This window comes from Chroicocephalus ridibundus, chromosome 7 (genome assembly GCF_963924245.1).
Source record: "Chroicocephalus ridibundus chromosome 7, bChrRid1.1, whole genome shotgun sequence".
NCBI classification, from domain to species: Eukaryota; Metazoa; Chordata; class Aves; order Charadriiformes; family Laridae; genus Chroicocephalus; species Chroicocephalus ridibundus.
Window position 1 is genome coordinate 12,596,358 of NC_086290.1, and position 27,040 is coordinate 12,623,397.

The following is a 27,040-nucleotide window of genomic DNA, read 5'->3' on the forward strand; positions in this document are numbered from 1 at the left end:
TGCAATAACACAAGCCCCTGCCACACACACTGCTGCTCCTCCTCGCTACAAGGGTGCCGATGAAAGGCTCCAGAGGAGCCCTCCCCACCTAATGGCAAACAACTTCTTGTGTGGTGCACAAGTTCCAGCAGGAGCCATAAAACACCTATTACGTGGCAGACAAATGTTATTCTGTTCCTTTACCTGGTCTGGCATTGCATACCTTGAGTCCCACCAAACCCAGGATGAAGCTGTTACCCTGCTGTGCCATTGTGACCATGGTTTCAATCCTTCCTTCACTGGGGAGTAACATCCCAGAACCGCCTGCTCTCACCACTCAGGTATGCTTGATGCTCTCCTGTCCTTCAAGTGACTGTTGCCATTTGGTCTGAAACAAAATACAGGCTAATGGAGATCCTACCTCTCTTTTTCACCTGCTCAGCGAGGCGCACAGCATCCCACCATAGCCATGCCTGGGGGATGGCGAGAGACCAAAAGAAAGGGACCCAGAGCAGCTTCTTGATGCTACACACCTCCTGCTAAGAAAAAGGGCTCATAATAAGTTGCCTGAAGAACCAAAGCGACGCAGATTGTGTCCTGAAAACGGTAGGGAGAAGACAATTCCAAAGGCCGTGCCTTTGGAATTATTTAATGTCACATTATTTAAGGACATGCTGAAAGCAGACACCCGGCCTCCTTAGCTAGGTGAGTACAGAAACACCCAGCCAATAATGTCCTTCTCTCTTGCCTTCTCTTCTCATGGCATTCCTGCAGCAGCTTCAGAATGAGAGATGGAGCGCGTTCTCATTGGCTTTCACGCTTTGTGTGGTTCTCGACAACTAGGGCACATTCTTAAGCTCAGCTCAGTATGCAGGTTAGTGGGCTAAACCTACAGTGTCACTCCCACGTTCCTAGTGCAAGCTGAGCCAGATGCCCAGGTCACGGCTGTGCAGGAGCCAGGTACCTGCTGAACATACCTCAAACTTTCTGAACGCATACTTGTCACCTACCTGTCTCAGGAAGCTTTGCCTCTGAGGAAGAAAGAAATGTTATTCAGGAAAACAAAGACTCCGTAAATGCTCCAAGAGGTCTGAACAACTTTTGGATAGCTCTGTAAAGCCAGGATGGCACATGAAGGTGTACCAATTGACAAAAGCGCTCCATAAAGTTAATTGGCAAACAATTTGATCGATGAAACTGATGAATGATAATTTTGTTAAGTAAAGGAAACTGGTACAGACACTGGGAGATCATTTGGCCTTACCAGAGTAAATGGGTACCTGGAGTATTTGACAAAGCCGGGTGCTCCAGGCGTCCTGAGACCCCTGGTGAGAGATCAGCTGGATTCTTGTCAACAGAGGCCTGCCACTGCCACTGAAGCAGACTCCCTACCGCTACCCTTCTCCTCAATTACCTCCAATCAGGGAAAAAACCCTCCTGTAATACATCCCTTTGTATTGACACCATTCAGGAAGCATGGATTTTTGCAAGCCGTAACATGTATCTAGAATGCTATTTATTCTGACAAAAAGCTGATCCAAATAGCATATGTTTAGTGTTTGCAAACGTTAATGGGCTTCTTTTTTCCAATACAAACCACAAAAGCAAAACCAATCATATCACACTACTTGCAATGGAGATGGGGAATGAAAGGCAGGAGGCTGAAAGGTAATAACCCTAAACAGGTGTTCCTCAGTCCTTTGATAAAGAAGCTATCAATTTATTAAAGAATCCACAGTGAATGTTAAGCAACCATGATGTCTGCAAAGGAAACTAGTTTCCATCATCTTCTAGTTCTCCGATAGCTTCAATATAACTAAAAATCAATCCAAATAACACATACATACATTCCCCTAGTAGAAGGCTGCATTCTTTTCTACACCTCTCTCTCCCTTTCTCTCTAGATATATTCTTATATATCTTATACTTATGTATGTGTGTCAGCCGTCCATGAAGCACTGTGAAATACGAAAGGGTCTAACCATTTTCCAGGATCTGAAAAGTTATTTTCTAGCAAAATCTGACAATTCACAAATGAAACAAGTTCTATGCCCAGCTATTGGCCCAGATATCAAATACAAGATAGCAGACCACTATGAAAAACCTCAGATATTAAGGAAAAATACGCAAGGAAGAATGTGGTTACATCTCTAGAAGCTCAAACAGGGGACTCTGAGGTGACCAAACCTCAAACAGCCTGATATATACCTTGTGGAAGTCAGTCAAACTTTTGGCCATCCCTTCCTGTTTGCGAATGTAAACAGCAACACTTTTATTCAAAGAAAAATATGGTATTGTGGGTGTTGGATGGACCAATTCCAACCTTAAAGAGGGCTTACTTTATAAACACAGCATGAAGTGGGCTCTGCTTCTACTAAATCGCACCAAAAAAAAACCAAGCGGCTATGAATGGCCTTGTGCAATTCAAACTAAAATAACACATGTTGTTCAAGAGAGTAATCATCTTTCGTAAGCTCATTTTCCTAAGTCCACAGCTCAAGTGTCTGGCAAAATCAGCAGGGAAGCACCTACTGTTTCTCTGAATGCTGAGTTTGTACAAGCAAATGGCAAATCCTGGGAATTTTCAGTAAATTTTCACTGCCAACTTGGCCTGGTGTGTCTTGTTTCTCATAGAATCATAGAATCGTTTACGTTGGAAAAGAGCTTCAAGATCACCAAGTCCAACCGTCACCTCACACAAAATTTCAGCAAGTACTAATATTGTAGTCAAACTAAAGTAATAGGTTCAAAAGCTGTGTTTTTAGCACCTAGTAATATCAGGTAACGAAGAACAGCCATGCTCATTAACTTCTCATTGTGAAATGGAATTTTTATCAGTGCCGTAAAAACAAGCAAACAAAACCCCAACTGTCTTCTATTACACCGACAGTTGCGTTTGTTCATTATACCTGCTAATCAGCAATTTAACACCAGCATAACTGGAACAGAATAATGGCTCCAGATGCTATGACAAAGGAAGTTTTCATTCCTTAAAAATTCATCTTTAGGAATAGCGGGAAGGGAAGGAGTCTCAGAGAAAACAAGATTCTCTGACAACATATAAACTGATGATACAACAGAAAATTCTTCATGTGCACAAGAGCCCGAGTTAAAAACTAAGCAATACTTCAGGCATTCGTAATAGCTTCCCTGCCTATCAGTGGACGTGAAGTGAAAAGGTAGGTATAAGGACTCTTCTAGATTTTATTAGCAAGATAAAACCTTGTTCTATACTTAAAACACAAATAGCTATATTTTTCAATCATTGACTAAAAAGGATAAAGGACAGCTTTTCACCTTTTCTGGTGTCCAGAGTTCAGAAAGGTGCACTGAATGCTAATACAAGCAAACTTCTCCGTGCTAAACAAAAGCTATTTTCTGTTCTTCTGGATTTTTAAAATATTTGTGGTGTAAACGTTTCCTCAAATTCATCCACTCCTCCTCTTCATCTTTTCCCCGTCTTCTGGATTCCCAAACCAAAAGCAGACCATGTTCAAGAATGCATTCTTCTTCTCTGTCTCAAAGTGGGGAAGGAAGAAAATTAACTGCAAGGCACATCACCTCCAACACCAATCTTTGAGGCTGCACACCAAGGTATTTTCAAGGTCTTTATCTCAGACATCAGTCTGAGAAACACACTATGAAGACTATAATACATATTGCTCCTGTTCACTTCGGATTACAATTTCATTCTCTAATTCTTCTTGGTTTTATTATGCATAATTCTCTTGACTATTACCACCTATTCAAAAAGAAAATAAAATATCTAGCTCCTCTCTTCTTGGTCATAATCTGACACTAAATAACTTACTGAAACACATAAAATTTTGGTATGAATTGCCCGAAGAAATTTGTCTGCAGCAACACTTTGTGGCACAGCAAAGCTCTGCTAATTCCCAAATCCAACAACACAAACAGCAGGGCAACCTCCCTGCCATTAAAGCTTGCTTCCCCCCCAGCATTTCAGTGAACCCTTATATTATTCTAAGTCACATATAAAAATCTATCTATTTGCACAGTATGAAACATGATAAATAACTGTCACGTAATTGTAAAAAACCCCACGGTGTAACTGATAGCGGTACTATACGGTTGCTGTTCTATTTTCTAAGTGTTTGGGGTTTTCTAGTTGATTTACAACTTCAGGAGTATATTATGGTTCTCCCAAACACAATTCTAGATCAAGGAGGTTCTATCACAGCACAAAAACACCCAACTCACGAAGCCAGAAGAATAAACAAAGTCCCTGGTCTTTTCTTGTTTAAGATAATCAGATTGATTTATTATTTTCCTGTTGCCAGCTGTTTATCTCAGATTTGAGCTAATTATTCATCCATTTCTAAAAGTATATAAAAAGAAGAACAATAGTCCAACAAGTACAAGTCACTCCATTTACTCACCAATCCATTTCCTTTCAACCTCTCCAGAGTTCGAACAGAAGCAGCGTGCAAAAATCCTGGGTTAAATGGCAGAACTTTTTGAATAATTACTAAAAAGAAACCCTCTCCACATAGATCACTTTCAAAGGATAATTAAAAGGAAATCATAAATGAAAAAAAGTTAAAGTATTTATAGCACTAGACAGAGGGCCACAGGTGCCATAAAGCTGATTCCCAGAAACAGAGTTTCCAGGATACATTTTAATTAAGAAAACATTCACGTTCATGTCAATGCGAAACAAAACATTCCAAAATTTAATATCTTACATATTCCAAATCTAGTTCACTAATATGCAATAGCATTATTATTATTATTATTTAGCCTATTCCCTACTGCCTCACAAAGGCAAAACTGATTTTGGAAGTGAAGAGCTTGCACGATATGCAGAAGACATAACTCTGTATATTTCTTCCATTAACATACTTTCAAACGGAGCTTTTTTATGCCACCAGTCAAATTCCCCAATTTTGGTGCCCCTACATGCATTTCACTGCATGGATATGATCCATTTTCCCCCTCTAGTCCTGTATTCCTTTGTTTCCCTCTTAAAACAAAAAAAGCCAAAGCCCCGTCCAGACAGCTTCTTCTTTTGGAGAACAGCGTTACATTCCTGAGAGTGAATAACTGTTGGAACAAGACTGCCTCTAAATGTTGCAGGACTTGTCAGACATTGTAATCAGGGGACTTTCCCTGTGGTTGTCGCAGCCGAATTTGTAAGGTAGAAAATGCTCCTACAGTCACATGAAAGAAGAGCTGCCACAAGTTGCGCAGTTCATACAGATACATGTTACACAGGCAAATTAACCCAAAAGTCAGGAAGGATTTGGCGTTCCTCCAGCCTGTGTAGTACACAAACAGGTAACACTGTCAAGAAGAAAAAAGAAATCAGATTACCACATGAATAACTGCCACTGAAGAAACATTATCTGGTCATTTAGAAATTACAAACCTGAAACAAGTAAAACTCTAGATCAAATGTGTAAGAACAGTATCAATTTAGCAGTCATGGAAGGGTGAAAAGTACCTGTTATCAATACAAGGTTATATTTTGCTTCCATTAAACCCTCTTTGAGAACAATTCTCTCATAATAATTGATTACAACCTGCAATAACGAGTGGCTCATGACAAAGCAAAGTGGACGTTCCTGGCAATCTCTTGTTAAAATACATTCTGTTCCACCCAAGCAATAAAGAAGGAACCAGAGCCAGTGTTAAGTCTTCTTCAGGCAAAGCAATGGGAAGGACAGGGAAAATACCGGGGACCTGAAGCTGGGAATACTCCGCACAAGGCAATCACCCAAATACCACCACAGTGTCCTGCTAAGGTTAATGCAGAGGATTAACTGGTGGATGTGGAGAGGTACACATACATCCACCATCCTCCTTCAGGTGGTGCAGGATGGATCACATGTGGAGAGAAATACGTAACAACTCTACTGTAGTTCTGCCACATTTTAAGGGTCAGTTTCTACATGCTGTGGTGTAACGATGTCATTACTGCCCGCAGTTTCCAACTCTGCCTTCATCCTACTGCAACTGAAAATCTGTTCAAGTCTCTCACCTCAGCTTTCGTCTCTAAAAGGACATAGCTGTCCAGTACTTTTTTGTGGACATTATTTTTACTTCTGCTATTGTTCAAACTACTTCCTTGACTTCCACAAAAAAAATTGTTTGCTCCCTCTGGATTCTGTTTGATGAAGAAAGTTCTGCCTGTGCTTAAAGGTAGATAACAACATCACTTGGGCTTACTTTGTATTCCAAATCTGTTCCCAGAGGATATATAAGCATGCTCACACAAATTTTTTAACAGCATTCATCATTAGATTATCTAAGTGTCATTTCTGTTCTTACTGTGCATTTGCCACGTTTTATCAGTCAGAGAAAATCTACTTAATTTTCTTTCATTTTTCATGTTCCTCAAAAAAGGGCAAAAGCATTGTACGCTCACAACCGAACAATGCAATTTATTGAGGTTTCTTTATATTCTGTTTGAAACATAAGCATTTTCTTATAAAGCATGCATTTCTACTGTAACCATGGCTCAGATCAACAAAACTACTTGTGATTTCTGGATATCTAAGTATCTTCAGAGATGTGAGTACTGGCAATATCAGTAAGATTTGTATGTCCTTCCTCTAAAGCAAAGTAAAACTAGAGATAAGTAATCTTCATGTTTCAGAATCTAGACGGAATCCCTCTGAACCTGGTTGGCCATTTTGAGCAACGCAAATGCAACCTACTTGCGCTGGCAGTTTTACAAATCACATCTAAAAGAGCAATTAGTTGGTACTAGCACCTCAGCAATAAGAATTCAGATAATTTCCTAGCGTCGTTGCCGATGAAGAAGTGTAACTGCTTCCAAAACTAAAATAAAGGGTCAGGATATGCTTCATCAAAATGATTAATACACAAAGGGTTTAAAAAACCAAAAATACTATGGAAGTTTAAAATGTCACTGCAACGTGATGTTGAATGTTTGTGAATTTTACTGAAGATCTGTTTTAAATGAATTCTGGAGCTTATTTTTTTCCTTAGTTGAGGTCTGAGACGGTAAAAGATTTGCCACTTAAACAACATAGCACCAGCCAAAAGGCCAAAGCTCTGTGGTTTTAACACCTTGCTATAACAAGTGCTGTTACGAAACTCCTGAGGGCTTTTTTTCTTCTATTGAAGGGAAGTGTCAGCATGGCAATTACTGAGCATGCTTTTTTATGTAGAAGGCTCCTCAGAGCTTCAGAGAAGATTTTGATTTTTGATTTTTTAAAACGTATTTAATTTTAATAAATGTTAAGAAATGACTGAAAGCTCAGATCCTGACAGTTTGCACTCTTTGCACTTCAGGTACAACTGAGACAGTTGTTACTTTGGTACATTTTCTTCTTCAGAAGAGACTAGAAAGCATGGAGGAACACTAGACATGTCAGCTCTAGATGAACTGGAACAGGCATTTCCTGACTTCTTGGACATATTATCAGAGCTCGTAATCTTAGTTAACTTCCCCTGTGAACATTACAGCATTGCTAATTTGTCAGTGTTGCAATACTCAGTTACAGTTTTATAAGCAAAATAGGCCATAAAACAGAAATAGAATAACTTGTTTACTTGAAAATGGCATTTTCAAGTGTACCAAAAAAAAATAAAGTCATCCTAAATGTAAAAAAACCTTAAGCAATTACAAATCGCAGTTCATCTTTTAATGCTGCTAAGAAAGTGCCCTAAAGCTTTAAATTTTATTTCGATATAAAAGTGAACCTAAATACTGATCGCATCATCTTGAAATGAAAGGTTTTAGAGGCTTCATGGTAGATGCTGATGGTGACAGACCATTCTCCCACAATACCAGAACAGCTGCTACTTTTCTCCTTAGACACTCTATAAAAATATCAAGATCACATACCATATGTGAAAATGTAAAGGGAATACTATTATTATTTCAGTTTGATAGATACAGATATATGCCTGCCGCCTTAACTGACCACTCAACACATCCTCCGTATTACTACAATACTTCAAAAAGTCGCAGAGGATTTTCTTCATGCTGTCTACTCTCACTTGCATTCTTCATATTTAGAGCTAGACTATGAAGATGCTCATCCTGGTCCAAAGAGCTTCATTTCAAATGCAAAAAGAGCTGGCATAGAAACGCCTCGGTTTATACATTTATTGGCTCCTAATGATCATGAGCAAATTGCATTCTTCATTGTTATACATGGAATGTTAGTGAACCGAAAACATCTTCTTCCGTGTAAGTCCCATTTTTTGCCTGCACACCTAGCCTGCAAACATTTGCTTGGAAATTAGAGAAACACACTGCCATGTTGTTATTAACTGAATAAAAGAATACAACATTATGGACGCCTTGTGGGTGAATGATAATGAAATGTGTTGTCATGCAACATATGCAATTAATCTCCTGAACTCCTAAATGTGGCAAAAGAACATCAGAACATGCCATAGAACTGCCAGCCCTCTAAGTTCTGTAAAATGACCAATTACATGTTGTATGAATCACACTAGAAGGTGCAGAACAAGAGTCTTGACAGATAAATTTGGAATATTAAGAAAAAGCCCACATTCTGAGCTGCACAGATTCTTTCTTTAAAATAGATCTATTCAATTCAGACATTGGAGGAAAGACACGTGTCCTTATGTTTCAATGCAAAGACATGAATACTTTATAAAGAATAAGGTTTCTAATTTGGTAGAGGAGGGAAGAATGTGGTTTTTTTCACACAAAAAAATAATGGAGGAGCTCCACCTTATCTGATAAGGAACAGATCGTAGGCATGGAAAACTAACACCAATCTGAAGAATTATTGAAGGCAGAGGCTGAAAAAAACCCAACAAGTGGTGAAGAACAGAAGTTGTACTGTGACGTTTTGCTAGAGATATAGAGCATGGAGATTACCTGTAACCTGGATAAAAGGCTTGACTGATAGAAAGGGTGAGATAAAAGGAAAATTCTGAGACATTATTTTATTTTACAGTCTGACACTGTACTAAACATTGTCACATGTAAACAAGTAGAAGCTGCATACTCCACTCCACATGTAGGAGATTAAAAGTCAAAAGAATTGTAATAACAGCAACTGAGCATGAGACATTATAGTCACAGCTAAACATAACAGTAGTGTCACTGAATGACAAATGCCAGCGGGCACCAGAACACCTTGCTACAAATTATATAGGAAAATCAAATTCAGGTGCAGAAACAGAAAACCTACAGACCTGAAACAGAAGGTGAAACATCAGACAGGAGAAAGAAAACATAGTGGAAAGCAGCTAAAAGCTTTGAGAAGGAAGGAAATGCACAATAATGTACAAAGTAAGGAAGATTCTGGGGTGTAGTGCCTAGGTATTACTGCATTTACTTCACATCTTCCCAAAGGAGAGAAGCTGTTCAGCTGGTTAGATTTACTTGAACTATGAAACTATTACTTTAAGGAAATGATATAAACTCCATGTGACTTTAGAGATAAATTATAAGCTCCAGACAGAAAAGTATACCAAATCTCTTTATCAACTAACTGGAGAAAAATGTCAGCAAACATAAGCTCTTTGTATCAATCTACTGCATGATAGTTTATGATTAATGAAATAAAACAGAGCAGAAATTATTTTTATAACCGCCCTATTCAAGTATCTGTGACATTTAAGAAAACATGATGACATTTATGCACGACTGGGTAATGTTTCTAAATAAGCAGAAGAACACACCTGGTACAAACAGGCTGCTGTTCCAAGAAAAAATGCAATAACATAGCTGAAATCTTCACCTTCATTCTGTGAAAATAAAACCAAAAGCCATGTTTTACAATGTTTCAGTGAAATACCAGATATTTACAGTATGAAAGTTATTCATTATTCTATGATAAAATAGTCTCACATAGAGGTTTATTCCTATACTAATTCCTAATTCCTATACTACACCAAACAAAAGGAGTTAGCACTAATCATTGCTTGCTTATATGTCTGGAAAAAATCCATCATGATCTGGAATCTGACCAAAATATTTACTCACAATAGACAACTAATGTTGAGATTTTCACAGGCCTTAAAGGAAGTCTACCTCTAACACTGGACACTTACCTTCTCCAGATGCCTTTGAAAACACTGGTAACTACCTTTAATACCAATTTTATAGAATTGTGCCTTCTTCCAGCTTCACAAAATGGAAACGAGACAAAAGGAAAAGACAGAAACTGTCCACTAGGGTGTGGTAAAATTCTACACAGAGAACACCACAGGCAGCTCTGCCTTCATGGCAGTGAGAACAAACAAAAGCACATAAATTTATCACAGAGAGACTACTGGAAAATTAAGTTTTCCCCAAGGAAAAGACGGAAAACTTATCTGAAGTGACAGAACTTTCCACTATGTGTTTAAAAAACAAAACAAAATTCCTTCAAACTTATTCAAATGGGCTGTTGTAGTTCCTGTAGAGCTGAGCAGAATAAATTTACGTGCTCAGTGATTATTCTAACTGCATCTCAAACATCTGCAACAATCAAAAACTTTCCTATGAAAGCAATGGGTAGTCATGAAAATGTTCTTCTTTGAATGTGAATTTCATTTTGAGAAGAAGGTGGTCGATTCGGAACTTGTTTCTGCTCAGAGTATGTTCCGTGTGAAGCATGTGCATCTACAGTGTAAAGTTTGTATGTCTGCACATAAAACGTACCTACACAATGCCGTACACTCCTATACCATACTTAAATCTTTGCCTCAGTGCCACTGCACATTTACTGGAGCACAGCTACAGATTGTAACAAAGTTTTGCTAAGACTGAAATAAAAACACTGATCATAAAGGAAACACTAATTCAGAGAGAAGATGTTTAATGAATTCTCAGAAGTTCTATTAATCACGTTTTGGATTACTTATCCCTAAACCTTGTGGATTCTTCCAAAATAAAGTAAATAACGAGAAATTTTAATGTAATTATAGCATGCCTCATTTGTCAGAAATGAAAAAATAATCTTCCATCTGTACTGCCATCTAGTACCTCCAGATGCAGTAACACACAGAATAAAATGAATTGTCTGCCCTATCATCAGTTAAATAGGTTAATCTAATATTGGTATTCCTTTTTAAAAAAATCATCTTTAGAAAGGTAACATAAGAAGTTCTAAAAACATCACAAAAAGCGACAGAATTCTGTTCAGTACTATTCGTACTCCAGTGTACTTTGAATTCACTCCTATTTATAAACAGAGTGAAGTGTGCATAACATAGAAAAATCTAATTAGGGATAAAGTAGAGATGTACGTTCACTATTTCGTTCTTGTTTTTCCTTTAAAAAACAAACCAAAACCAACTCAAAAGAAGGACCTAGCACGAAAAACTTTCAGTAACCCTCTTCATCTATTCATTAGGCTTCAGGAAATGTTAAGACCTCAAACATTACTGCTTTATTAAATTTTTACATATATTAATAATTTTTTAAGACAACTGGAATACAGGTCATCTTCTTTACCTTACTTCCCCAAAAAGTCCCTTAGGTATCAAAAGCAATGCAGTTATAAAGTCTAGATGTATGTTTGAATAAAAAGATCATCTATTAGCCAACTTCCATAGGATTTTTAGTTTCTACCTCCATCGCCACAACAGTAGAGCCATTTAATGTTAAGCAAGCCTTTTTTTTGCGTAACACATGAGCTTCGTAGCAGCATATTCACCTGAATTACTTGAAATCATTAGCCACTATTATTTTCATTGTAGCAATGAGAATACAACTAGCACAAGAAATAGACCAGAAAGAAACCAAAAGGAGCTCAGAGCAGAGAGTTCACATAAACAAATAAATGTTTGTTGGGAAGGTTGTTTGGTGAGGGGGGTGTTGTTGTTTTGTGGGGGGGCAGTTTAGAAGAAATCACTTGACAGTTTCCCTTACACTGATCCTTTCAGCACACAAAGGGAAAGAAGCATCCTACTTAAAAAGGTTTATTAAAAACAAACAGAAACTAAAAAAGGTTTCTGAAAAACAATTTTACAAAACCTGTTTAAAGATCCCTGCTCTGTGGACCTTTCCAAAAAATTGGCCAGATTTTCCAAGCTGTTCATCCTTTCCCTCAAGTGTTTTTAAATAAAATCTATTAAAATTAAATGTCTCATATCCTGGCATAAATTTAGAAAACAGAACATTATGTTCACATTCTCACTGCTACCAAGGTACCTAGGGAAGGAGCTGGCCACCCACCTGCTAATGCTTTTGAAACTCACAGCCTCAATGAATGATGCATCGCACTCAAGAAGGATGCACAGATCACAAACAATACAGGTTTCATAAAGAGAGGTCTGACCTCACAAACAATATTTCTGAAAATAAAACTGGTAAGACTTAGTTCATATAGCAAGCATCTTCTAAGGTGATATTATGATTGCTATGATGCATAACTCTTAAATTCATAAACATGAACAATACCTGGAGAAGACTTTCTATGGCATGAAAGCCACGAATTAAATTCAAAGCCCCACATAACAGACTAAGCACAAATGAGACAATCCCTGGCAGAGTCACAGGTTCCAGACGCTGATGAGGAGCTGCAAAACAGATCAAAAAAACCAGATCAAAGGTCAAAGCAATGTCTTTAGAAATTTAGTAAAATAATAATCTCATTTTTCAGTGGCTTCTAGCTCATGAAAAGATCACTGACGCAAATATCAAAGTGCCATTTTTTTTTCTAAAAAGAAGAAGAAAATTTCAACACAAGGTTTAACAAAATATATATTTTCCTTCAATTCACATACATAATTGTCTTATTATATTTAGTCTTTAACTCAATACATTCAGCTTATCCAGTATAGTATTGAAAGCTGCTCAAACATGCCAGGAAATCAATGGCAAATGATGCACTTGCTAGCGAAATTTGTCCACAATTAGTACTCAGCTAATAAGTCACGTACTTAAGAGCTCCTCTCACAACCTCCACTTTCCTTTAACATTAATACATTAGCAGAGCTATTGAGACTGATTTAGCTTGTTTGCTGAACGGAACACTATGAGGCAAAGCTATTACAGTTCCCTACCTTAAAAAATACAGCCAGTGAGTGCTACCAAAACACAAATAAAAAGACAGTTCTGAAACTAAGCCAGTATCTATATTACAACCTTATACCGACCTTCCAGACAGCGCTTAGAAGTCTCTTACAGAACACATTAAAATTAACACACGCTGTCTTTCCATGCGCACCCACTCCTTCGGGCTTATTTAGGGTCACGAGTATGTAACAGTTGTGTATGTTCCTCATTACTGTCCCTTTCCAGAATTAATAACAGAAAGCAAATATGAAGAAACAACGCAAAACTCTTAACAGTCTAGGCAACACTGGGAAAACAATAGGACTACTGAGCCATACTTAAATCATTCTGTTCAAATCAACGAAGTGTAAAGATGTGAACAATGAGGTTAATGAACTGTAACATTAATAGAGAGAGGGGTGTCAATCCCAGTTGTCTGCATTGCACACATCTAGGAAAAAGGCTTTCCAAACAGTTTATGAAGTTACAGAACCTAAAGAAAAAATGACAAAAGCTACTTCACATTGATAAGCAGACAGGGCCGTCTAATTATGCCTGTGTGATAATTTAAAAATAAAACACAAAATTAGTTCAGTTAACTCATTTGCGCTGAATTTAATAGTGTAATCAGTTGGGTTTTTTAAACAAAAGCATAACCCGTGTTTAACTTTCAGAGCTTATTGCTTTTCTAACTGTAGTGCATATTAGAGGACTACTACCAGCAATCACTCAATTAACGTTAGATATGCTCTTTGCATACCAAACCATTCTTTTTCAGCGACTTGTAACTGGTTGGTTTGTGTTGGATTTTTTTTAAGCCATCTCATCTAGAGTGGCAAAAAGCTGAAGGTGTAAGTGACTGTTTTTAGCCAAAAATAATTGCATTTCGTTAATTGCTGGATAAAATTAGTTCACTGCTCTCCATGCACAGCTCTCCAGACAATCACAGTTTCCCCATGTATCAGGGAAACTTTAAAATATCATGTGTTAAAACAGTATTTAAAACACTTATTTGAGAACCAAGGGGGGAAAAGTCAAGTCTTGTCAGCTAAATCAAGATCCTATGAAGGATCATAAAATAGTAACTTTTCTCTCTTATTAAAATGTGAAAACAAATACAAAAACTTTAAAGGACGTTGCATACTGCTACTGATGTCATGAAGCTCTCCAGGGTTTAATAACTTTTAGTGTTACAATCAAAGCAACAAGAATCATTTAAACACAAAAAAACACAAAGGTAAAACCAGAAGAATGAAGGAGTGTCAGAGAAGTAAGGGTAAAGGACAGCTGACCTTGAGTCAGTACATCCACAATCTTAGAGATATGATAACTGCAATATCAAAAATTCTCTAACACAAGCCAAGGATCAAATAGAGCACAAATTCTGAATTAAAATGTTGAAATTTAAATAAAAATTTAGGAAATTTACACGGTATGAGAGACTGCACTACTTCTAAGGATCTTTATTTTAAAATAAAATGTAAAAAAACCCCATTGAGTGCACCATCAGGCAAAAAGTAACTTTGATTTGACAACTGTTCCTTCATTGAAAAAAAAAGCTCAGAAAATGGTAAATTTATCCTAACCTAGAACATCACCCATCAGCATGCTGTCACCCTATTTCTAATGCCTGCCAACACCTACGTTCACCTTTGAAGCAAAATTCTATCCATAATCTGCACACTTTATGCTTCACACATTAATAATTACCCCTATTCCTCACTACACAGCACAACTTTCGCTATAGGAAAAGGGCTGCTATTTTTAATTACTTTAACAACATAAGAGGCCTAGACGCTACACCTTGGATGCTTACAAGTATAAGCAACTAACAGACAACGCTTCACCAGCATAGCCATAACTAACGCATCAAATTCTGCTACTCTGTGTAACGAAACAAGATTTGCGTCTACCTAACTTCCTACCTCTGCATGCTACCCAACTTGATTTAACATACTTAATTCACTTATAGCTTGTCATATTTTTAACAGGGCAGCAGATTCAGGAAATTACGCTAGGCAAACCATATCTTTTTGAGAGAATTTGTCCTTAGAGCAAAGGAGAAACTCTGAAGTCTAGCCAACTGAGTGGGTAGCAAACATCCAGAGGAAGTTTTTTCCAAGGGTGGAGAGAAGTGATGAATGTAAAGAATTATAAAACTATTAGCAGACTTACTAAAAAAGACACTGTTATTCAATAGCATCTAAAATTTGAAGAGCTGAAGAAGGAGCAGAGTGTAAACCTCTCATAATGTACAGCCCTTTGATGATGAGCTCCCAGACCAATTCAAGGAAGGAAGTGGATGAGTGAACAGAGAGATTTATGGAATTCAAAGGAAGAGGAGAGTTAAAAAACTGGAAAAAAAACCCAGAAGAAAGTCAACATGGAAACAAAAGAGGACAACAGAACTGCTTCTGTAAGACAAGTTGTGGAGAGGGAGGTAAAAAAAAATTGGAAGATCATCTGCCAATTATTGTTTAATTTTACTTTATAGTAAAAAGGGAAACGGTCCTTACAGATTTTAATTTAGGCCCATATGATCTTCCAACACTTTTACTCGAAAAAATGATAAAAACTTCAACTCCCACTGTATGGACAACTTTAAAAACATAGACTATTTTGACACAGGCTGAATTCTCTCATGCTTATTTTTTTTCTTTTTCCAATTGCAGGAAGTTCGAATGTAGACAATTTTCTGAGTTAACAAGGTGCCACTTCTGCCACCATAACCTTTTCCACAAGCCAGGATTACACTAGGACATTAAAAGGTAACAACAACATAAGCATCAAAAGTGGCAAAAGAATAGTATCACAGCATTACATCCTTTTAAAAATGGCCCACACATATAAGTAGCAGATGACTAAAGGTGTGTATTAGTACTGCATAAAAGATTCTGCTCTTCTGAACGATTTAAACATCTTCACACTTTTTTCTTCATTAGTTGTCCAGAATCTCTAATGCTGTTAAATTGCAAATACAGAGACTGTAAGCTACTTCCACACCACTTCATAGCACGTAGAATTCTCAGGATCAGGGCCCCAGCAGTACAAACAGGGCACCCTAGCAATTTTGTTGGGTTTTTTTCCATCTTCAGTACAAAGTAGTTTTTAATCTTCTCAAGGAGTCCTTATGAGTAAATAAAGTAATGAGGACAATACACCAGCAAAGAGATCCTATTTTTATATATATATATATAAACTGCACAAAATTAAGCCGATCCCTTATATTACAGAACTGTAGGAAGTGTTTAGATTTATGATTGCATTTTTCACCCTGCCACTGTAAAGTGAATGGCATCGGTGTATGTCTGCCCAGGATAACCGGCCTTATAGACAGAGGCACTTTTGGAAAAGAAGGGGAAGATATTAAGTAATTAAAATCAACACTTCCTTTTATTCTACCTAGGATTTTACTTCACTAAACTTGGAAGACGGAAATCAGATTATGTCAGTTTAACACATGGAGTCCATGTATTTGTGCAAGGACCTGGTAAACTAAGTTTTCGGTCCGGGTGGGAAACAGGTAAAGGTGAGCCTCAAACTGATTCAGAGCATTCACTTAATAGCACAAACCTTTAAACCAGTTCAACCACATAATTCTATGTTTACTTCCTACATGAAATAAATTAAAGCTTTAAAAAAATAATGACTACTTAAACAAATGTAGCAAGTATATACAAAAGTACTATTATTAACACAGTACACAAGGCACTTATTTCAGAGAGTACACCTTTTAGCCAGCACAGCTTTTTGGATTTTCTCTGTCATGGATGCTTCCTAAAGTGATACCTCTCCCTCCAGCTGCTTGAACTCCTGACACTACGCTCTTAGTTTATGTCATCATTGGGTCTTACTGGGCAGAAATAATAAAAATTTTCATAAATCTTAAAAAGGTCAGGAAAAGAAAGAGATCATCCTGTTAAGTGCTCATCCTCATTTGCTTATTTTCATGTAGATTTTTTTTTTCTTCAGTAAAGAGATCCACTGAATAGACCCATTTCTTTCTCTGAGTGCCTTGGGAAGATACGCACTTTGAGCAGAGGACAAAACAGGTATCATACATGTAAGGGCATGGCAGCTTTATGCTTTAAGAATATCAAAGGGAAAAAAGTTTTTATAAAGAAAAAAAAAATCAAAAGAAAGATTATTTCTACTACCCTGCATCAGTCTCATCTAAGGATATAGAAACAGAAGTCTGAAACTTACCTGCCGATATCTTACCAGTACCCTTGTATTCTGCCATGGATAAATGTGAGAACCCATTAGCTGAACCAAGTTCTGACACAGAAATTTGATACGGCGGTCTCAGTTTGATTTCTGTCTGCATGTCAGCAAGATTCATCTTTGTTGATAAAGAACGTGTGTTGTTATATCTCTGTTTGGTCCTTTGAATGAAATTATCTGTGTAAAATTTAGGACAAAAAGGTAAATCCTTAGGGACTTTTGTTAATTAAATAATCCAAGACCATGCAGCTTTATGTACTACATACTTCACAAATTGAAATATATTGTTTAAAATGCTTGCATTTACCTTGGAATTTCTATGGCTATTTCTATTTTGTGACTAATATATCATGGGCTATTTAATTCTGCAGTAAAAAAAAAAATTAAGCTCTAGAAATCTAATTACTTAGTAACTGTGTATAAACTAATGATTTTTCACTGCATGAGACTAAATGCATTGCTAATACAATGGATTTACTGCACTTATTCTAGTTTTTCTGTTAGTTTAATAAATATCCTTATGAAAAAATTAACTCCTGCATTCGAGTATAAACTTACTTGAGTATGAAAAGTGCCTGCAAAATATTCAGGTGGAGAAAATTAATACCATATTATACAAATATAAAGAATGTAACAGACCTACATTTTAACTTAACAACTAGTAAAACAAAGAAGGTGTTGGGGAAAAAAAAAAAAGAGTGTTCACAGAAATCTTTGTAAGGAACACAATAACGTTATACAAAAATTGCTAAAAATTGCTTGACTGAATAACAGACAGGAATTAACAAACTGGAATATCTTCCCCCATATTTCTGAAACTGCAGTTCTTTTTGCTCTAATGCATTTTATAAGAATATTTAAAATAACTGTCTAACATATAGTATTAAAGTGACAGATATTAATGGAATCCATAACAGCTGTTATCTGGTATATATGAGATTAGTTGTATTTAGAGCTTGCATGACAGACGATTAAATGCATTGCTATATCATAAGTCAAATAAAAATCTCTCCCTTTCAGGTACTGAACAAAAATTACAGCACAAGTAAGAGCAAACATGAAATTGCAATTTTTCACTTGAGAAGTTTATGGAGCTCAATGCCTTTACATGTTAAGTATTTCAACAGGTACAAAGTCAAACAACTCCTAGTATTATTAACTAGGAGAAGAAGAACTCCAGATGTGGTCACACAAGGCTTAAATCAAAACCCACTGGAATGAAGAGAAGGATTATAAACAAGTTGGGATAAAATGCTAGTAGCCTAATTTAATGCCCACAGAAGTATTTCTTTATTGACTTTAAAGGGAGTTAAATCAGATTCTAAATCCACCTGAAAAACAGCTACAAACTGCCTGGGACATTTTTGGTTTGTATGCATTAAGTTGCACATCCATTTAAATACTCATTTGTCTTAGTGTGAGAACGAAGGAAAAAAAAAAGTCAGATCCTTACCAAATTCTATAAAACAGTATGGTCTGACAGCAGTATTTGTCTTCATCATATTATAGGTAGTGATGAACTCTTTCTGAAGCTCATCCAGGAAGCAGAAAGCCAGGACACTGGGATAATTTTCAGTGCACAACATCATATAGCTTACTCCCAGAGAACTGATAAAGCTAGAATTGAGACAACAAATTAAAGACTTCAAATTTAAATCCAGGTAATTTGCTGCTTCATGAGTCTGATCTCATAATCAGAAAAGCAAAAACTGCTCTGGGGTAGCAAAGGAATTAATGCTTAATGGAAAGTCTAACACTATTCCAGAAGAAAAACAATTTTCTTCTAGGCAGTTTTTTACTTCAACAGCACATTGTACCATCATATAAGAAGCTGTATTATACATTTATGTGTATGTGTATACAATATGTGTGTGTGTGTGTATACATAAGTACACACTCTCAAACACATGGAACAGAAAATTACATAAGGCTTTTGGGATATAGAAACACAGCAGGTTTGTCCCATAATAGCTTTTCATTCATCTCAAATGCAGAATATGTGACCAGGTGCATTCCAAAAATGCAAAAACTTATCTCCAGATTGAGGGGGAGGGCAGCTGGTCCTTTCTAAAATGCGTGAGTCCATGCCAGGCCTAATCCCAAGAAATGCTGGAAACTCAGTACCAATGGGAGATGGAGAAGGCTGAGCACTTTCTAGGATCACTCAGGTGGTACACCTTCCACCGCCGTAACTTCTACATGTTTGCTAGGGGTTAGGATGAAATTATTCACCTCATTTAAAATAGCATATCTAAATTAGAATCAGAATTTAGCTCAGCTAAAGTGCAACTGAATTACCAACTACACACGGGTGCACCTAGTTACCAATACTAAGGAGAAAGGTCACATATAAAGCAAAATTCTTAGTAACTAATAGATTCAAAAAATTATTTCATGATAATCCAAGTTTCACATTGCAAAGAGGGGAAAAAAGAGCATTTTCTGAATTACTATTTAATCAGCATTGTCATGCCTATCAACCTTACTGCCTCAAAAAAATTAGGAATAGTTATAAAAAAAAAAAAAAACACAAATCACAAGAGCGTGAAGAGAAAACAAAAAGCTTCGTTGTGAAAGTGCTGGATGGAGCAGTAGATAAAACTCCATCCAACCATTTAAGGCTTTACTACACACTGCCTCCACACTAGAAAAATCATTCCCACCCTTCCCACTCCCTCACTCCCTGTCTGCCATATGAAATAATTATTGAGTTATGCTTGGGTTTTAGGGCATGTTTTCTCTGAAGTCAACAGAAATCCTGAAGGTACAAGAAAAGGGCCTAATTTGATAACATCCTAACCACAAGTTTTCCGAAATACCGGGTTTTGAAAGTACTTGGGTACCTTTTTAAATTTGTGTAGACTAAAAAGAGAAAACAACGAATACTAGTTGAAATAGCATGAGGGAGAACAAGTCTGTTCATTTTCATGTAAGAAACAACCTTGAAATTTAAAGAAATATTTCTAGTAGGCCAAGGACTTCGATATTCATAAAAATACTGTCTATTTCAAAATAGAACTTCCACTAAAGTTTGAGTAGGTTTCAAATCTTTCTACAAATTCTCATTTTTAAATTTCTGATACATGAATACTGCCAAGAATTAATCCTAGTTTGATTAATCATTTCTAATGCAAACTGTTAACACAACCCAGGATGTCACAAATATATGAGAGAGAAGTCTTACTTTATATTATAATGCCCAGTTTTCAGGGTACATCTATCAGGAAGCTGCGAAAGTTTCTTTGAGAGCATTTTAAAATATTTTCTACATTCTTGCATTCCTGTGCTCTGCTCATAATCGGTAGATGCAGACAATGGGAGTCCATCCCTTACACGGACCACAGAGGCAGACAAAATCATAGACATTGCCAACAGAGTTAACAACAACCTAAAACAAAACACATATCAAGAGGAAGAAGAATTAAGGTAAAAGCAAAAACAACAGAGTCAACCATGACTAATCAAACTTCCCAACCTATATACTGGGTTCAGGCTTAAAACGGGGCACAAGGAGGATTTTCAACTAGAATTCAGATCAGAGTCCTAACTGAATAGCACCTATTAGTCTACGCAAACCGCAAAGAAGCAGCACATCTGACATCAACGTCATGTTTTCAAATATTTTTTATCTGAACTGCCATAAATCCTCACCTAGAGATACCTGCGGAGATTGAAACACTACTGCTTAGCCTCAGTACTCCTGCAGCACTTGCACCCTTCAAGCTGTGAGTCTTCTTGTTTAGCAGGACAATTATAGTCTAAACAAACAAGAACAATGGCTGGAGAGGAAAAATGTGTAAAGATATGCCAGATGGAAACGTGATCCAGGTCTTGATCAAGCAATAATATTAATGTGCTTTCATGAAACTGTGTTACTGAGTACATGCTTAAGCACCCTGACAAACAGGGACTTACACAACTTACGTACTATCAAACAGGAAATCAAGAAATAAGGACAGCAAGGAATGTAATCCAGCTCTCCCAAAAGAATTTCTTAAACATGAAATGTCTTTTTTCTTATCTGGGTCTCCATTTTCTTTAAATCTTCAAAATGTGTCTATCAGTATTACATAAATACTGAGCAGGCTGAAATGGTGCCTGCAAAGCCAATGTATAAATACTTATACAGTATTTAATTTTAAAGGCATGATAATTAAAGCTTTGTGGAATATAGTCACTTAAAGAAAAAGTTGTGTATTTAAACATTTCTTCATAAAAAGCAGAAAATCTACAGCAGGCATTTAACAGTATAAACATAGCCTCCAGAAAGTCTTTCAAGACTGAAGACACATTTTTAAAACCTTCAAGTTCTTCAAACCTTACGTTAAATCAAAACATCCAAAGTTCAGCAAGACAAGCCTTAAAAGAAGGATTACTTATCTGCTAAGTATCAGTACACAAGTTTGTCCTGTTACAAGTGGGCGAACTGCTAGAATTTATATGAAGCCAAAAGCAAACACTTCCTCAACTCTTAACACTGCTCTGCAGACTCCTACCATGTACTACACCTATCGCTTAAGAGATTATGAAAAAAATAGTTTTTTGCCTCCCTCAGATGATGCTACTCAAGTTCCATACAGTCATAAACTGCAAAAGAAAACAGATTTCTGAATACAGCTGAAATATGCTTTCATGTGCAATACTGACATGTTTACAACACCTTTCAAACTATGACATTAAGCGTGCTTTACAAGCCTTAGCAACTGAAGGACTCTATTCTGAAAAGTTAGAAATCCAAATTTTCCCAAAATAGCACCACCTCTTCATAAAAGAGAGGAAATAGCTGAACTCCCTGAACTCTCCCCTCCCCTATTTCCCACTACCCAAAGGTTATATATACATCAGGATACTTATTGAATAATAATCAATATTTGGGTTTTTCAAGTGTATTTACTCATCAGAGAGAAAGATGCACATAACAATGATAACATCAAGAATGTGTTCTGATTTTCGATTTAAGAAATTCAGCTTCATCAGCAGTCATACTTTAACCTGCTTTGAGATGCATCACATTAGCTAAATAAATTCCAAATTAATAATCTTCTAATTTTACTTGTACAGTATATGAGACTTTCACCAAAGTCGTAACAGCAACAGAAGCCACTGTTGCCTGTAGTCTACTGAATACCTCTGGGCTTTTACCAGGTACGCTTGTTATTTCAGCACTTCACTACAGAATTCCCTATTGTACAAAGTGCTTTGATCAGCTGGACACAAAAATAGAAAACAAAGCAACTGTAGGACTTGCTCTTGATTAGCTTGCTGAAGTGAAGCATTCTAGAAATTAAACCTGCAGTTCTAGAAACTTTTATGTATCTCTATTTGAGTTCATGCACGTGCTCCCAGCAGGACAACTCACGTGGAATGCACATGGCATCCATTTTCTTAACTATGCTGTAACCATATAAGCACAGCAGCAGCTCAAGAGCATGACAAAACTGCGGAGGAGCTTTAAATTGTAATGGTTCTCCAACAATAACCACCTCTACCACTTGGAACTCAATCCTGAAAGGGACTTCTGGGACCTATATCAATATAAATATAAGAATAACGATGTGATAGCAAAGTTTAAAATTCCCCTCATTAACTTACTTGCACAGAATGTAATTTCATGGATCTGCATTTCCTCTGATGAAGCAAATAACTTCATTAGCACCTAACGCGAAGAAAGGAACATAGCTCCATGTCCTGTTTTAAGAAAAGGTAGCGAATAGGACAGCTCTGCAGGAGAAACTCAAAATCCTGTAGCCAGCTCTCAGAAGGAAAAATATTGTTCTGTTCACTTTTTAAATGATCTTGACGGTTAAAGTTCATGTTGAGCTATCTGATGAGATAAGAACAAACAGAAAAAGTTAATAAATGCATTTACTGGCTAACAATACTCTTCGGCTCTTTTTGTGAGGGTATGCTTATTGGAAAGGCCTGAACACACCCCAGGGAGACTACTCAGAGGTAGCCAAGTAAAACGAAAACAAATAATAGAAATATCAAAATGTTTTTATGTTCTTTAAGTGAAGTTGAGGAAATGCCATCACTTCAGCCACTTAAAATGAGAAAATACGTATCTGTCTGTACAGTACATGCGTAACTCAGGGTAACACAACCTTTCACTGAGTCCCATCATTCACCTCATATGCTAAATTTAATCTGTAATCTCCCCTATCAGAAACCTGAACACTTCAGGAATATAATTCAACACAACCACAGCTGTATTTCCAAAGCATTAAGGTTTTCCATATTCAATCTAACAATAGTTGTTTTACTCCTACAACTAAGGACAAAGAATCTATATGTCCCTAACTACAGCATGTATGCACAGACAACAGACAAAGGAAAGGATAAAGACTCCTTTAGAGATATTCTTTCAATTTTTACGTCTATTCTATATGTAAATAAATATTTCCATAAATCTAGAAAAATGGTTGCTTTCTTCAAGTTTCCTATTTAAATTTAGAGATATTAGTCTCTAGAACAGAAGATAAGCCTCCATTAAAATCTGCCAATTCTCTTTGTGTACTATGAAGTCACACAAGGTAAAAATCGTTTTCAGATGCACAGTTTTAAGATCACCAGTCAATCAGGTTTTGTTGTCATCATCTTAAAAACTCACACAATGAAAAGATGTACTTTTTCCTCAGCTTCCTAACAGCAGAATCAGAAAGCTATCTAAAAAAATGAAGCTAATGAAAGAAAATCAGTTTATTTGCAAGATCACATATATGTAGAGATGTGTAATACATATACTGTAACAAAACTTTCAGCCTTACTTGAAAATGAATTAATATAGAAAAAGAGTTTACTACATCTTCAAAATGAAAGACATACTTTACTCAGCTTTCAAAACAATAAGGCTCTACAGATGAAGCCAACTGGTAAGTCTGACATACACTTACATTGGTAGAGATTGAAGAAAGAACATTAAAGACAGGTAGTGTTTTTAGAACTATCTTTACGTGTCTTTTTAAACATCTGTTCAAAACTGCACAAAGTAATTCACCATACCGTTATAAATGTCATAGATGTTCCTCCAAAAATTCTATACCCATCAAACACCTGAAGATGACAAAAGACTGCACTTCCACTACAGATCATCTATAAATCCATTACAGATAGATAGAAATGAACAGGGACTGGGTTTGGTATCTCATCCTATGCAAGAACTGAGGAGTATCAAATCCAACCAGCAGGTGTTAGGCTTATGGATTCCTCACAAAACATGCAGTTAGCCAGTGGAACTGCTTGTCACAGAATGCTGTCAATGCTAAAATGTTACGTGAATTCACAAGGCAACTAGAAAAGTTCACAGAAATACTACAAGGGTCATTAAAACTAAAACACTACCCTTTCTCCAGGGAGATGACCAAGCGATGACCAACAGGGACACCACACCATGGAAGCATCACTCCATTCTTGTGCTATTCTTACAGTTCCCTATGTGCTCTGCTTCTGGCCCATCTTTATTGATTTCTGCTTGCACCCTTGCACTTCAAAGCCCTCCCTGCAAATGGGGGCTGAGAGAACTCATGAAAAAGAGAAACATGGAGAAAGCCGACCACAGATATATAAGAGTCAACCGGAACAGTCATTCCTCTGTTACTCAACTGTCCCTAATTTAATATACATATGTTAACCTGCACTGCTTTCATAAAAATGAATTATCATACGTGGCTTAAGTTTCATTTCCTCCCATGAGCAGGAAAACTTGGATGATGGAAACCAGAGCCTATTTTACAGTACTTTCTTTTTTTTTTAAGATAGATCCAACTACCATCTTATTTAGTTGTGTGTTATGATGGCACTTGGTCCTGAAGCAGCATTTAGAAAAGTAGTATAAAGTGGTATAGGTTCCAGTCTTCCTTTGTAACAAATTGGTCCTCCAATTTGTGATCTGACAATAATTGTTTTATACCTATCAGATGTCTTTTCATAACTTTTTTTTACAAGTAAGTGTTTGAAAGTGATCTTGTGAGTATGATTTGCTCAGGATACTTCAGTTTCTTAAAAACAGCCTAGTTTCATAAAAACCAAACAAGCTTCTAGGTACATTTAGTGTAACAGCAAGCCTACCCTCCTGCAAACACTAGCCTTCAGCACCAACTTAATCAAGGCATTTCTTGCCAGGATGTCTGCCTCTCATGATAACCTTCCATAAAATATAAACTTGTGAAGTGGATGCAAGCTGCGCACCTGCTTAACACGGAACTACGACACAGTTTCTGTCCTAACGCCAAGTGTATATGATAGTGCTTTTGAGGGTTGTGACAGCTCCATTATGCAGGCAGGAGTCTTAATTTTTCCACTCTACAGCATACTTCAGAAATCCGTATTACAGACTAAAGCACCACAGAAGGACACAACAAATAAAGCCACTTTGACATCATCGGGTATGATCAGACAAGGAAATAATCCTAAACCACGAGCCCATATAATCCCTTCCCATAAAGCAGAGGAAAAAAAGAGACCTCGGAAATAGAATCAAGATTCTGAAAAACTAAGGGAACGGAACAAGCTGCATCCCAAAGTTTGGGAACTTGAGCCTTTCACCTACCGCCTACTTATATGGCGGCTTCAACATGATCATCTGCACTATTTCCAATGGCAGCTGGAGTAGGAAGAGGTTAATGTGGTTCCTGCATGAAGCAGGATGGCACTGCTTTGGGCTGCAAAACTTTATACAAAAAGGTTAATGCCGACACAGACGGCCAGAGGAGTCCCTGACAGACCCCTGCGACAGCAGGGATCTGACCAGGAGGCCTGAGGTGCCACCGACGGCCTCCCGCGCCGGCTGCCGGCAGCAAACCTCGAGTGACAGGGCAGGAGGAGGCAGCCGGTGCCGGGGGAGGCGCCGGCATCCCCCCGCTCATCCCGGCTGATCCCAAACGCAGCCCCCGACCCCCTCCACTCCCTCATGAGCAGCCCCCGGCGGCCCAGACGGCGGAGAAACGGGTGACGAGTCGCTTCGCGGTGACGAGTCCCGCGCCCACCCCGGGAGAGCCCTGCAGTGCCCCGGCAGTCCCCCCCCGCCCCAGTCCGAAAGGGGAAGGCAGGCGGAAACCCGGCCCGGGGAGGGCGGGCAGACACGGGGCCCTACGGCAGCACCTTCCCAGCACTGTCCTGTCCCTCACCGTCCCTCGCCCTCCCTCACGCCGGCAGGCCCCGGGCAGGCCGCGTCGCCTGGCAACGGCCCCGCGCGGGAGGGGCTCGAGCTACCTGCCTCACCGGAGCGGCGCGAGCGGCGGCGACACCAACCTCCCGCCAAGCATTGTGGGAACCGTCCACGTCTGCCCCGCACCCCCCCTGCCGACGGGGGAGCGCCCCTCACGTGACGCGGGCGCGGAGGCGCCATTGGCTGGGCGGGCGGCGCGGGGCGGGGCGGGGGCGTCGCCATGGCGATACGGCGGGGCCCCGGCTGCCCTGAGGGGGTCCGGGCCTCCGGTGAGGCCTCGGGGCTGAGGGGTGGCCGCGGTGTGGGGCCTGAGCCGCCGTTCTCTCAGGTGTGGTGTGCCTGAGGGGAAGGGGGTACTTCCCCCGCCCCGCGGTGCGTCCCCTTCCTTATGGTGGCGTCGCCTCATGCAGGCCTCCCCTGCCCCATCCTGGTTTGAGGTAAAACAGAAGCAGTTTTCTGTTCAGTAATTTGCAGCTAAGCCTCTTCTAACTGAACTCTCTGAAATTAACAGCATATATCTCACTCTCGGAGAGATAAGACCTGTTTTTTTGTAATTATGCCAAGAAATGGCTATGCAGAGAGGCTCCTGCTTGTAATAACCAAGGTCAGCTAACTTTGTTGTATGCCCAACTGGAGGGCTGGAAGCAGAAAAGTGTAGAGCGGTCGCACCTGTGGGAGCTGCGGACAGCACAGGTAACCCAAAACTGGCC

At 38.2% G+C, this 27,040-nt stretch overlaps 1 protein-coding gene across 7 annotated transcripts; it reads right to left on the bottom strand.

The window, feature by feature from the left end:
- Position 1: 1 nt before the first annotated feature.
- SEC22A (SEC22 homolog A, vesicle trafficking protein) lies at positions 2-26,465 on the bottom strand. 7 transcript variants are annotated; one of them, XR_010072038.1, is made up of 8 exons: positions 26,414-26,444; positions 20,349-20,552; positions 18,618-18,781; positions 17,147-17,341; positions 12,344-12,462; positions 9,637-9,702; positions 4,380-5,283; positions 2-3,493 (listed from the first exon to the last, which is right to left on the bottom strand). XR_010072038.1 is itself a non-coding variant. In XM_063341814.1 (8 exons), the coding sequence occupies exons 3-8, from the start codon at positions 20,528-20,530 to the stop codon at positions 5,083-5,085; spliced, it is 927 nt and encodes a 308-aa protein (XP_063197884.1). In that variant the 5' UTR covers positions 20,531-20,552; positions 22,757-22,988; positions 26,414-26,465; the 3' UTR covers positions 4,357-5,082. The 7 variants fall into 7 exon arrangements, 5 of the variants coding, with proteins under 5 accessions (XP_063197884.1, XP_063197881.1, XP_063197883.1 ...); XR_010072037.1 differs by having other exon boundaries at positions 2-3,497; XM_063341814.1 differs by lacking the exon at positions 2-3,493 and adding an exon at positions 22,757-22,988 and having other exon boundaries at positions 4,357-5,283; positions 26,414-26,465.
- Between the last annotated feature and the right edge of the window lie 575 nt (positions 26,466-27,040).